Source organism: Carassius auratus, chromosome 37 (assembly GCF_003368295.1).
Source record: "Carassius auratus strain Wakin chromosome 37, ASM336829v1, whole genome shotgun sequence".
Taxonomy (NCBI): Eukaryota; Metazoa; Chordata; class Actinopteri; order Cypriniformes; family Cyprinidae; genus Carassius; species Carassius auratus.
The window spans coordinates 13,181,445-13,194,230 of record NC_039279.1 but is presented as its reverse complement, the minus strand read 5'-3'; the positions used below and the strand labels follow the sequence as shown (position 1 = coordinate 13,194,230).

Sequence of the window (12,786 nt, the reverse complement as noted above, 5' to 3'; positions counted from 1 at the left end):
TTCAGTATGCAAGTGTATTTTATTCAAACCTGGTTAATCTCTCAATATATTTACAGACATCAGTGTTACATTTAACAGAGGAATTAGATGACATAGAAATGTACAAAACGGATGTCCAAAAAACAAGGAATTTTACATTAAAGGCATTTTGCAATGTGAAAAGTGCTTTTCAGGATAAAACACTGCATGTCAAGATGAAATATTTGCACATGTTTCATGATAGAGTTCAGATTACACAACCAAAAGATATTTCAAATTCAAATATACAAAAAATGCCAAAATAAATAACCCTGATAAAGTGTTTACCAATTTATACTAAATATAGATTTAAGCATCCAAATGGACCATTACACCTAGAAATTACTCAGTTTCTGTAGTATCATTTTAGTGTCACATTCTGGAATATCAATTTTAGACCTTTTTCTAGATTATAAAGTCGCTTATAGGAAATTCCAAAATATTCAGAATATTTGATAAATGTGAAATGTTTGAGATTCAAAAAGCTCATGTAATATCAATGATGCCATTTAGCATCTGCTTGTCATTGAGTCTATACATCCTAACATATCTAGAACATCTTCACACAAACAGTTTACAAAGTTCATTAAATAAATAATACAAAAAGATCATGAAATCACTAAAAGAAAACTCTTTGGAGCTGCATTTAGGAAACTGAAACATTTTTTGAAATTTTTAAGACTGGAGCATCAAAACAAGGAACTAGAGAACTTAATGTGATCAAACCAGGTAATCCGGGGGGGTAGGGGCGTTTTACACCTACAACACTTTGCATGTGCATTCATGGAAAATAAAAATTCAATTATTCACACAAAATAATGTAACACTACAGTATTAAACTCAAGCCTGAAAGTGCTAAAGCTTCTCATATTTTTGAAAGTCATTACAAAAATAGTGTTTCCATCACTCATTCGATTTAAATCTCACTGAATTTTGAGAACAGCCTGCACTAACTAACTAAATAGCTTAACCTGTTAGCATCCTGTGGTCCTTGTACATTTGTGTCAATTCCTTTTTTCTTTTTAAACCAGAAATAATAATGGTTTTAACACGTGCAGAGAGAAACTCAAATTCTTGCTTCATTGAAAATCATAGAAATGATAAATCATTTTAATTCTAGCATGCCTTACAGCAGATATACAGGTGAAATAAAGAATCAATTTACCATGGACTGTAACCTACTGCTTTCATCGAGAAACATTTGCCGCCAATACACTGACTCATTTATATGAGGCATTTGTATTTTTATGTTGCAGATATAGTTTCTCAAAAATATCTAGATTATTTTGCATGCCTGAGATCTTTAAACATTAATTACGTGTATATTTCTTTGCAATTTATTTGATGCTTCTGCAGCTGGAGTAAAGGAGGAGAGATGATATTAGATTTTTTTTTCTCTCTTTTATTAATATAAAAACATTAAAATGTATATATTTCTTTATTTGACCATTTCTAAAAAATACCTCTACACAGTCTATAAAATAAAGATGCATATCTGTCCTTTGGGAATTAGTTTTTTTTTTTTTTTTTTTTTTGTTAAAAAAGGAAAAAGGAATAGATGGAATAATGGGACAATGATGTAAGGTTATCATTTGATCCTGGCAGCAATTTAGTCAGCTATGTGTACCTTGAAAAAAATGGAAAAATGCACAAACCATTAATCACATTTTCGACCCTCTTGAAACAAACAAAAAATCTCATAGGCCAGTTTTAAAAAAAAAAAAATTCCATCACACTTTGTTCCAATCGAAAATCCACTAAAACCAAACTGATGAAAGTTTTTTGGTTACACACTGTATTTTTTTGTGGGGGGGAAAATGGGAATTCAAAAAAAATTTAATTCAGCTTGATTTTTTGTTTTTTCTTCAATTGGTATTAAAATAAAAATAAAAAAATAAAAAAAACCTTTTCAAGCTTGAATATTTAATTTGCATATTGTGGCAGCACTAAAAAACTAATTTCTTCTTGGCATCGCCCTACAAATAAGTTTAGAAAAACTAATGAAAACGAAGTGAAAAGTGACTTTACGTGGACAGGAGGGTAACAGAATACATTAAATGTACAGTTTACAATTTGAAATGTGTCTAAGTGCACTACGTTCTTCTGTAATCTTTTGATAATCAGAATACAGCTGCAGCATAAAAAAAAAGATAAAAAAAAGTTAAAGATTCATATGTAAAACAGAGTGTTAGATATAATCCCGGGAGTATTAAGAGTTACAAATGATATTTTGGAATATATATCTTAACCCTGTATATTAGTAAAGGAGTCAGAATCCAGCTACTAATTCTCTGTCCAACATGTGAGAAAAGATTAGTGCTGTTAAGTCATATTTTTTTTAGACGAACAAACAAAAATCTAAAAATCATCTTGAATTCTTATTTTCCATTTTTAAACAAAAAAAAAAAAACAGGTTTTGAAATTATTTGAATTTTAAAAATTTTTAACCAAACTCCCAGAAGGTATTCAGACCAAAAAATATACAATTATTTTTCAGTTTGGTTTTATTGCATCTATTTCATGCAATTACAACCAGGTGTGATGAATTAAAAATAAAAATGTGAGAAAATTCAGCAAAGTGTTTTGTTTTTTTCTATGTTCAAGAGAAGGTTTGAAGAAAAACATTATGATCAAATAAATTATAACAACAGAAAACAAACATTGATTTCTTTACATTTAAAATTAGCTTAAGTTTAATCTCAAGGCAATAAACAATGCAGACAGATGCTGGGATACGAGGGTGTTGAAAGCAGTAATAATGATCAAATAGTGCAACCAGCGGTGAATGAAAAACTAGAGCAAGTGTGCTAGTTGTAAGATTGCAGCAGAACTGTTAAAAAAAAAAACAATTTTATTTTGATCAGTGCAATTCAAATGTGCTTTTTTGTGCTCAGATTACTTTTATATGTATTTATATATCTATAAAAGTTGTGAAGATTGTTGAAAGTTTGGTCAAGTAAAGTGCTCAGTGTCAGTTTTTTTTCTTTCTCTATGTATTGAACAACTGAATCAATACTTTGAAACTTTAATGACCATACCAACTAATTAAAATAAAATGATGAGCTTAAAAGATTGAAATACTACAATAAAGCAATAAATCCGTGAAACGGTCACCTTTTTTTCCTGATTTCTTGTGTTATACATTGTATATCCATGTAAATTCATCAAATGTTTCGGTACTTTCATTCACATTAGTGTTGAAAACGTCAGTTACCTCAGTCTGTGTGCCAGAAAAAAAAGAGTGACTTGGACATAAAACTAATTTCCACGTACCTGCCTCATAATTCTAGTCTGTCCACGTGTTCTAGTAAACGAGAACTGCACAATCATCTGAAACCAAACACGTTCATCCGCTGCTTTCTACATGAGTCCACAGCATGGCTCTTTTGTATTAGCGGTGTCTTCTTCTGGTGCTCGCAGCTTCAGTAGAGGTGGATCTCCACTAGCATGGGTGAAGTAGACCTCACTGGGGGACACATCCTGTTGCACTGATTCAGGAGGCTCCAGTGGTCCCTGGGGTCCTTCAGGGATGACCACATCTTGAGGGTCTGCAGACAGAGGTAAAGCAGGTGCTGGATGTTTCTGCAGTTTAGCTGCTGCTCTCTGTCGTTTGAGATCTGCGAGCGTGTGGTGAGATCTTTCTCTGCTCATGTCGTCCCCGCCAGCAGCAGTCGAAGCTGGAGTGAGCTGATAGGAGGCACTGCGATCCATGCGACCCCCGCCTTGGAGTTCTCCTGGACGCGAGGAAGAAAATGAAGCTGTGCTGCCGTTCCCCAAAACTTGAGCTCCATTTTCCACCTCGCCGACCTCTAATGGAGGAACAGGGGTTGCATTAGAGCCAGACACCTAAACCAAAGGAGGGACAAGTACAAGAAAATTCACCAGGGATGGCTACATCTGTATATTTTACGTCACAAACACATGATTGAATGCTCTCAACATAAAAAGATCAGTTTGCACTTTAAATGATCATTCTATTCTTTGCTAAATCTTTGAAAAATACTGCTCTTCAAGTATTTTGACATATGCAAACTGATCAATGTTCCCTGGTATGCGATAAATAGGCCCAACACCATAGTAGGAGAAACATGCCCATATCATGATGCTTGCACCTCCATGCTTCACTGTCTTCACTGTGTACTGTGGCTTGAATTCAGAGTTTGGGGGTCGTCTCACAAACTGCCTGTGGCCCTTGGACCCAAAAACAACAATTTTACTCTCATCAGTCCACAAAATGTTCCTCCATTTTTCTTTAGGCCAGTTGATGTGTTCTTTGGCAAATTGTAACCTCTTCTGAGTTTTTTTTTAACAGAGGGACTTTGCGGGGGATTCTTGAAAATAGATTAGCTTCACACAGACGTCTTCTTACTGTCACAGTACTTACAGGTAACTCCAGACTGTCTTTGATCATCCTGGAGCTGATCACTGGCTGATGATTGCGAAGTGCTTATTCCATTCATTCATGCATCATTTCCTAGTCTATAAGGTTTAAATCATTGCCTTTTAAATATACACAAATAGTCGAACACGTATGATGTATTATTTTAGTTGATCTTATTCTTGCCAAGCTCTGATTTCTGAGAGATGCACAGAGAGGCAACAGCAATGCAGTGTTTGATATGCGCTCTTTTCATTCATAAAGTTTACATTCATTCACTTCACACACTTATTGCGTGACTTTAGGAGGTTTGTGTAAAATATTGCGTTGATCCCCTGGCTCACCTGTTACCTAGCAAACACCAGACTGTCCTGCAGCCTCAGCCGAATATTAGGGCAGAATTATTAGTTATCAGTTATTCGTTTTTGAAGCCATTATCCGTGCCTTTCCGAATAACATATTCAGCTTCGGGCACACCGATAATATATATAGCATTTTTTTTTTACTATAATATCCCTATTCATAATAGAGAAACTGAGTATATTCATTTACTGAAATCTTTTCTTAAGACCTATTTTTTGGGGATTGCCTTTACTTTCTTTTAATCTTTTTCTATGCATGTTTACGTTTATTTTAATGTTCCTCTGTTTTGTGTTTAAGCACCTTGAGACATTTGCTATAAAGGTATTTCATAAAATAGAATGTATTATTATTACTACTATTATTCTGCGGCTTGGTGTCACTAGGGATGCAGAAAATACACAACACAGCTTTAAGGGAAAAAATTAAATATATATAAAAAATATTTGTGTTTCCAACCTGAAATATATCAGAAGTTTTCAAACACTGAATGGAATTTCTCACCAGTGCAGCATGCAGGTTCAGTTCAGCATCAGTCTGTCTGTCTTCATCATCATCCAGGGCATCTGTCTGTCTTCCTCTCTCCTGCCACACTTTGGCTTCCTTCTGATGCTCTCGGCGATACAGACTGCTGCGCTCATTCACACTGGTGCGCCTCACTACTTTACTGTAATCAAAAACCACACAAAGAAGAGGATTATTTGATATTAACACAGTTGAATGTATATAAAGATCACAATTACCATGATTAATACAATTATCCACCCAGAAAAAATGACAATTACAGCAGTCTAGTGTAAACATTACTGCAAGTGAGCAAAGCGCTGATCTCTAGCATTGTATTTATGAGCAAACATATTCTTTCGTGAGTGTTTTATTATATTACAGTGGTGTTATGTACATGGATCACAGATCCTCCCAAAAATAAAATTAAGCAGGACACATTATAAACTATGGGGAAAATATAAATACATTTAAAGCTTGAAACCCCCCTTTTTTTTTTCTTTGGCCCACATATTGGCACCAGAAGCTCAAAGCAAATGAAACACACAAATCCGTGTTTTTTTACCTCATAGTTTGTGTTGTTGCACTGTATGCATACTTTTTGAATTCTGAGTATTAAAAAGTATTTTGTACAATGTTTTTGGCTTTTGTGCCATACATTACATGCTTCAAACTACACCTCATATCAATTACAAAAAACGATCAATTATTTTCTGTAGCAACAACTTCTTCTTAAAAGATGAGAAGTGTGGCATTGCAATCTCTTCATCAGCACTCACCCTCGGCTGCCCGTGCTGGACACTCGTCTCTGCAGTGTGTTTTTGTGTTTGTCCTGACCCTTCATGATGGCATCGTGTTTGTGTTTCAGCTCCATCATTTTGGTGCGGACCTCCTCATCAGTGCACACATCTACAAAATAACAAAAAGTATTGTAAAGCCTCCAGGCAAGTCACTCCTGATCAAACCTTTGGAATGTGTCATACCCAGAGGCGTCTCATCCAGCTCAGACTTGGCGTTTAAATTTGCACCATTAGCTACCAGCAGCTCCACCATCTGGATCTAAATGTGAACAAAGACAAAATCTACATTCATTATGCTATTAAAGTTCATATGTTTTTGCCAACTTTATGAATTAAAGTCCATTACATGTTTACTATTACTAGGAGTACAATTTATTACTTACTAAATAGGAAGGTGGGACAGGACATTAATAAATAAATTATTAATAAGAACTTTCCATTCTCTCATTCTATTTTATTAAACAAAACAAAACTTTTTTTTTTTTTTAATTGATGAGAAATATTTATTTCTAAGGGGCATCCCCTTTAGCCATAAACATTTCTCGTACAATTTCCAAGATTAAAAAAAAATGTAGGATGGGTAAACATTTTATTTATTTTTAATGTTATTACAGAATATATACTTAAAGGAATTTAAACAGCATTTGTTATTTTCACCTATTGAAGTATCTATGTGAGTTTTTTTACCTAGCATTACAGTATAAGGTATGTATATATCCATCTGTACAACATACATCATCAGTTTAACACATTTTATGTCCATGAGCAGTTCAGGAACACCATCAATGAAGGTGGCAGCTAATGTGCTGCACAAAAATATAAGCAATAGGTTCCTGTGGTTCAGTGGTAGAGCACTGCGTTAGCAGCGCGGAAGGTTGTGGGTTTGATTCCCAGGTGACACATACAGGTAAATAAATTTACGGCCTAAATATGCACTGTAAGTTGCTTTGGATAAAAGCGTCTGCTTAATGCATAATTGTAAATGTAAAGCACTTCATATAAATTGCTTCCACGCTCAGGAACTTCTTACTGCTATTGCTTGTTCTGTGGTCTTAACCATCTTTAAAAATTTCTATGAAGAAACAGCCTACAATATAACTTAAAAATGCCTATGTAACTGCGCTTTCAATGAAACAGCTGAAGTTGTGACTAATATGTTATTTATATTTTTGAGTTTCAAAAAAATGTAAAACAAGACCAGTAACATGCATTAAGAAAATAAATGTGACAAATGTAGTTTCCATGCACTAAACCCTGATGTTTCTCCATAATCACCTGTCCCCAGCAGGCAGCAGCATGAAGCGGCGTCCACCCGTCAGCATCTCTTTCGTTAGGAGATATTCTGTGCTCCAGCAACAGCTCCCCAACCGACATGTATCCATTAGCAGCTGCTATGTGCAGCTACACAGAGAACACACAAGATATTTAGTTTTTGTAACATTCTAAATGATCGTCCCGTCCACCTGCACTGCTGAGTCTTACCAGAGAGGCCCCCTGCTCGTCCTTCACATTCAGATCAGCTCCGCTCGCAACCAGCTCTTGAATGTCAGACAACATTGCTCTCTCCTTGGCTCCGCGACATTCATCAATTCTATCTTGAGTAATCCCTAAATACAAACATATAGATACTAGCAAGAGAATCACTGTATAAATGTACTGCAAACAGCAAATAATCTTTAAAAATGATTTAAAACTGCTATTGAAGCAGTTGACATAGAAAGTCATCATTTAGCGGGGTCTGTTCTCTTATACTTTCAAGAAGCAAGTGTTGAACAGTACAATCAGATTTCATTTTTAATCTGTAACATATTGGGACCATAATAATTTTTTCTTAAAATACCTGTAAGTAACCCATTACAAAAACAACTTTTGTTGTGTCAAACTACTAATTTGCTGTGTAGATTTGTATATATTTCTGGTAACACTATACAATAAGGTTTATGAGTTAATATTTGCTAACTTCTTTAGTCAACATGTACTAAGAATGAACAATAATTCTACAGCATTTATTAATCTTAGTCAGAGGTGTAAAAAGTACTCAAAATCTTTACTCAAGTGAAAGTACAAGTACTCAGTGAAAATTTTACTCAATTAAAAGTACAAGTACCTGGTCAAAATTATACTTGAGTAAAAGTTAAAAAAAGTACAACAATAAATTGTACTCAAGTATTAAAAAAGTAGAAGTACTTTTTTTCTGACAGACATACAGAAGAATGGTTAAAGGGAGAGAACGAAAAAAATGCTATGGCACAAGTTAAACATGTATATTTAGTTCAACAACAACTAAAATGAAACCCAGCGGAACACCAACTTCCATTTCCACCCTCATGCCATCCTATATGCCTTTCATTTATCAGATGAACACAAGCTAAGAGTTTTAGAAAAAAAAAAATCTTTCTCTTTATATAATGCAAGTGTTCTTCAAAAACTATACACAGAGAATATGACCGTAACTCATGCAACACTCTTCTTAAGTGAAACGATGTTTACGTAAGAAAAATATTTTAATATTGACACTTTGTGTGCTTTCTGAAGTGGTCCTGTCCCCTTGCATTATATGGATTAAAAATCTTAGCTTGTGTTCATGTGAAGAAAGAAAGTCATAAACATCTGGGATTACAGTAAATGGTGAGAGAATTTTCATTTTTGGGTGAGCTATCCCTTCGAAAAGCAAGATGTGATGGAGAGGCTAGAAATATATTCCAGACCGAATACAGGAATGTATTTAAATAATGAGAAGAGTCATAGAATTAAAACATACAACGTTTGTTTTCTTCCTAACTCCAAAAAGTCTTTAGTTTTATTATATTCATAAGAGAAAGATAGCCTGTACCGATTTTTCCCGGAAAAACACAACCGGCTGGAGGCGTGACGTGTGGGCGGAGCTAAAGAATCACGAGCGCCAGTAGGATTTTGCGTTGAGAGCGTTTGGAAGCTGTGACTTTACCGTGAGGAAAAAAACATCCAAAACAAACCATGGCTAACAGTCAGATTCAGCGTATATTTATGATCCAGAATCAGATCCAGAGGCTGAAATTTAACAAGAGCAGCATCAGCAACAACGTCTCTATGTGGTATGTACTGAAACTGTATATATTTGCTTAGCGGGTTTGGAAAATGACTAAGTTCCACTTTGTCGTCTTTTTTTTTTTTTTTTTAAGCTGTACATGTGGAAAGTGCAGTTTGATGACAACATCGCATGTTGTTTACTTGATGTGCTTACGCGCCGATAGCTAAGTTAACAACAGAGATATTTGAAGCAGATTTATTCACCGCATGTGGTTCCAACACACGATCGTGATCCTTTTTCGTTGGGACTGCATTATCCTTAAGAAATAAACTATGTGCAAATCCGGCGTCAAACTGGGCCTTGTTTGTAAAACAAGCATCTTCGAAATGCAGGGAACAAACACAAACACTTGCACAACTCCGTTGATGCTCTGTAAAAATAAACTCCGTCCACTGGTCCCTTAATGCGGTTTTTTTTTTTTGGTAATCTTGCCCTGGCAACCAAAAACACACTCCTTTTGTGACATTTCGCGACGCTCTCGCTCTGATCACTGAATGCCTCTGCTCTCAGTGCTCTGCTATACGGGAGCGCTCGCTCTTCCGGGAGAAGTGCCCTCAGGACCCATATAAGGAAATTCCGCTCCATCTAACGTCACACAGAGCCATACTCGGAAAAACTTTACGAAACTTGTGACAAACCGGAAGGAGTATTTTTGGAACAGAAATACTCCTTCAAACGTACAACTTAATTTTTGAAACTTTGTCCATGTTTAGCATGGGAATCCAACTCTTTAACAGTGTAAAAAACTCAGTATGAATGAAATAGCATTTCACCCCCCCTTTAATGACATTTCAACATTTACTAATGTATTATTCAAATTAAAAGATGTGCTTGTTAACAATAGTTGAACTAACTATGAACTAACAATGAATGACTGCATTTTCATGAACTAATAATGTAATAAATGTATTGTTCATTGTTTGTTCATGTTAGTTAATACATTACCTAATGGAACCTTATTGTAATGTGTTACCATATTTCTTTTTTTTATTTGTATATTTTTTTGTATATATTTCTAGGATATACTATTTCTACATAAATAGATATACATATACATAACATTTGTTATACAGTCTCGCTTATCAGTCAGAAATCAGTCAGGATCGCAAGGATCGAATTTAGGTAGGTGGCAACATGAAAAAGTGAGAAGCCCTGCTCTGGAGAAATAACCTACTATACTAACATGCTCTTTAAAAGCATATATAACACAAAAGAATCGCATGAATTACTGTCCATAAAAGAATGAGTTACTGTTTTTCAAGAGAGTTGAAATAATTTATCTTTTAAACATAACGTTCCTCAGCACTGGTCATAAGAGGTTTGATTTAGCTCAATAGTAGGTATATTAAAGCAACCCTCACCCTGCTCTGCCATGATCATCTCTATGAGCTCAAGTGTAGCCTCGTCTTCACACAGATCATACGGCATGTTTCCATCTGCATTCACCGCCAACAGATCTGCACCCCTGGACACATGAACACAGACAGTCTGTATCACAGGATATATATATATATATATATATATATATATATATATATATATATATATATATATATATATATATATATATATATATATATATACACATACATACATACATACATATATCAGTCATATCAGTCCCTCCAGAAAAACGTGAATTTTTTTGTGATTGTTACGGGCAAAAATCCTTGATTTTGCGGCACATTTTCTTAAAAAATGCGATGGAATATGCAGGATATTTTTGCAATTTTATGCGATGAAATTGCGTAAACTTGCAAAAACTGCGGTTTGATGAAAAAGAGAAAAAAAGGTGATTCCTCCAACACCTTTTTCTCACTAGGCTACTACCTTACTGTAAAGAGTAATTTCTTATTACTTCCTATGATAAGTGAGCATACTAAATCACAGAATATTTAAGTTGCAATCTCTTACTGCAACGTAAATTATTTTACATACTACTAATATAATTACAACTGTAAGTTTTTGGTACTGTTCTGTAACAAAAAAGTGCAATCTTACAACTGTAAAGTTGCATCAACTTCTGAATGAAACTACAACAGTGTTAGTAGCCTAGTGAGAAAGGGGGTGTTGGGGGAATCACCTTTTTTTCTCTATTTCATCAAACCGCAGTTTTGCAAGTTCTCGCAGTATAATTTGGCTCCACTGTCATGTAACAAATCGGGAAACTGCTTTGCGCTTATTTTTGTTGGCAAATAAGAATGATTTGCGCGCTTCAAGTTTCTCACCGCGGGGTTTGCAGATGATGCTCACGTCACGTAATTACGTCACTTCATAAGGTTCCCATGGCAATAGGGGGAAAATGGCGCTTTACTTGTGTGAAGTAATCGCAACATTTTTCAACTTTCTGTTAATATATATGTGAGGTTTTTGCAACGAAAATACAGGGATTATGAAATCATGCTAGACCCGCATATTTTGCTTTCTGAAATCGGCAATTAATGCGGCAAAAGAGCGGCGTATTTGAAAAAATGTGACCGCACATAAATATGCGGCCTTTGGCTGATTATGCATTAAATCAGGCAATCGCATAATCACGTTTTTCTGGAGGGACTGATATATACAAGAAAAAATGTTTTGTATTACAAAGCAGTAAAAATGATAAATTGAGACTCACGCTTCTATCAGCAGCTGGACGAGGTCAGTGTGTCCACAGGTGGCTGCCGCATGTAGTGGGGTCCACAGCTCACTGTCACACGCATTCACATTTGCGCCCGCGTCCAGAAGACAGCGTGATATATCCAAAAAATCATCTATGCAGCTCTACAAAGAAACTCAATAGTGAATTACTTTCTGTGGAAAACATGATTTAAGAGAAAGGATGTGATAAGATGCTCAACTAATTGAAAGGATATCCAACAACTAATTGTCTAGTGTAGTGGTCTATCGATATATCACCATTCAACAAAACAAAACAAAAACAACAAAAATAAAAATGCTCCATAAGGTGGCTAACCTTATGGAGCATTTTTATTTTTGTTGTTTTTCTATGTGGCTGGTAAGACTTACTACACTTCAAAGACTGAACATTATGATTTTGTGTATTTATGTTTATAAGATGAAAACAATTTAAAATCAGCTGTTGTGTGTGTGTGTTGTTTTTGTTGATGAGCATGTACCTGATGAAGTGCAGTGAGCCCGTCCTCGTTGAACAAGTTTGGACTGACTCCATTATTGAGCAACTCTCGTACTGCCAACAGACACAGATGCTCTTAGGTCACCAAAACTACAAACATTGTGGAAAATGTATGACATTACCGGCCCTAAAAAAAACTGCCTTTTTTTTTTTTTTTTGCCTAAATATCAACCTCTGTTTCTGTTAAATCCCACTGGATTTTATTTTCTAATTGTTGTTTATTTTTGTTGATGTTATCTTGATTTCCAGAGTAAAACGCTAACATGTCCAAACACACCGCAAGCATGTGCTAACATTTGCATTTGCTTACAAGTCTTAAAGGTAGAGTACCAAAACATTTTTTTGAGTAAGAGACGAGTATACAGCAGTCAAGAAAAACTAAATTATAACTGCTGTTAAATGTCACATTAATGGATAAAGATCTAGCATGATTTATAATACATTTTTTACATTTTAAAAAGAAGTTTTAACAAGGGTGTTTGAAATTACAAATCATTGTAATTAGTGAAACAAATGTGCA

The 12,786-nt window shown here is 34.9% G+C and overlaps 1 protein-coding gene across 1 annotated transcript in view; it reads right to left on the bottom strand.

Annotated features, from left to right (window-relative positions):
- Positions 1-12,786, bottom strand: part of ppp1r16a (protein phosphatase 1, regulatory subunit 16A) — a 34,129-nt gene continuing 21,343 nt past the window's right edge. Inside the window, exons 3-11 of the mRNA XM_026222907.1 lie at positions 12,250-12,320; positions 11,748-11,893; positions 10,492-10,595; positions 7,543-7,667; positions 7,336-7,461; positions 6,244-6,319; positions 6,040-6,169; positions 5,261-5,423; positions 1-3,864 (exon numbers count right to left, since the gene is read on the bottom strand). Of these exons, the coding sequence (XP_026078692.1) occupies positions 3,379-3,864; positions 5,261-5,423; positions 6,040-6,169; positions 6,244-6,319; positions 7,336-7,461; positions 7,543-7,667; positions 10,492-10,595; positions 11,748-11,893; positions 12,250-12,320 (1,427 nt within the window). The 3' untranslated portion in view covers positions 1-3,378. The remainder of the gene's footprint in view (positions 3,865-5,260; positions 5,424-6,039; positions 6,170-6,243; positions 6,320-7,335; positions 7,462-7,542; positions 7,668-10,491; positions 10,596-11,747; positions 11,894-12,249; positions 12,321-12,786) is intronic.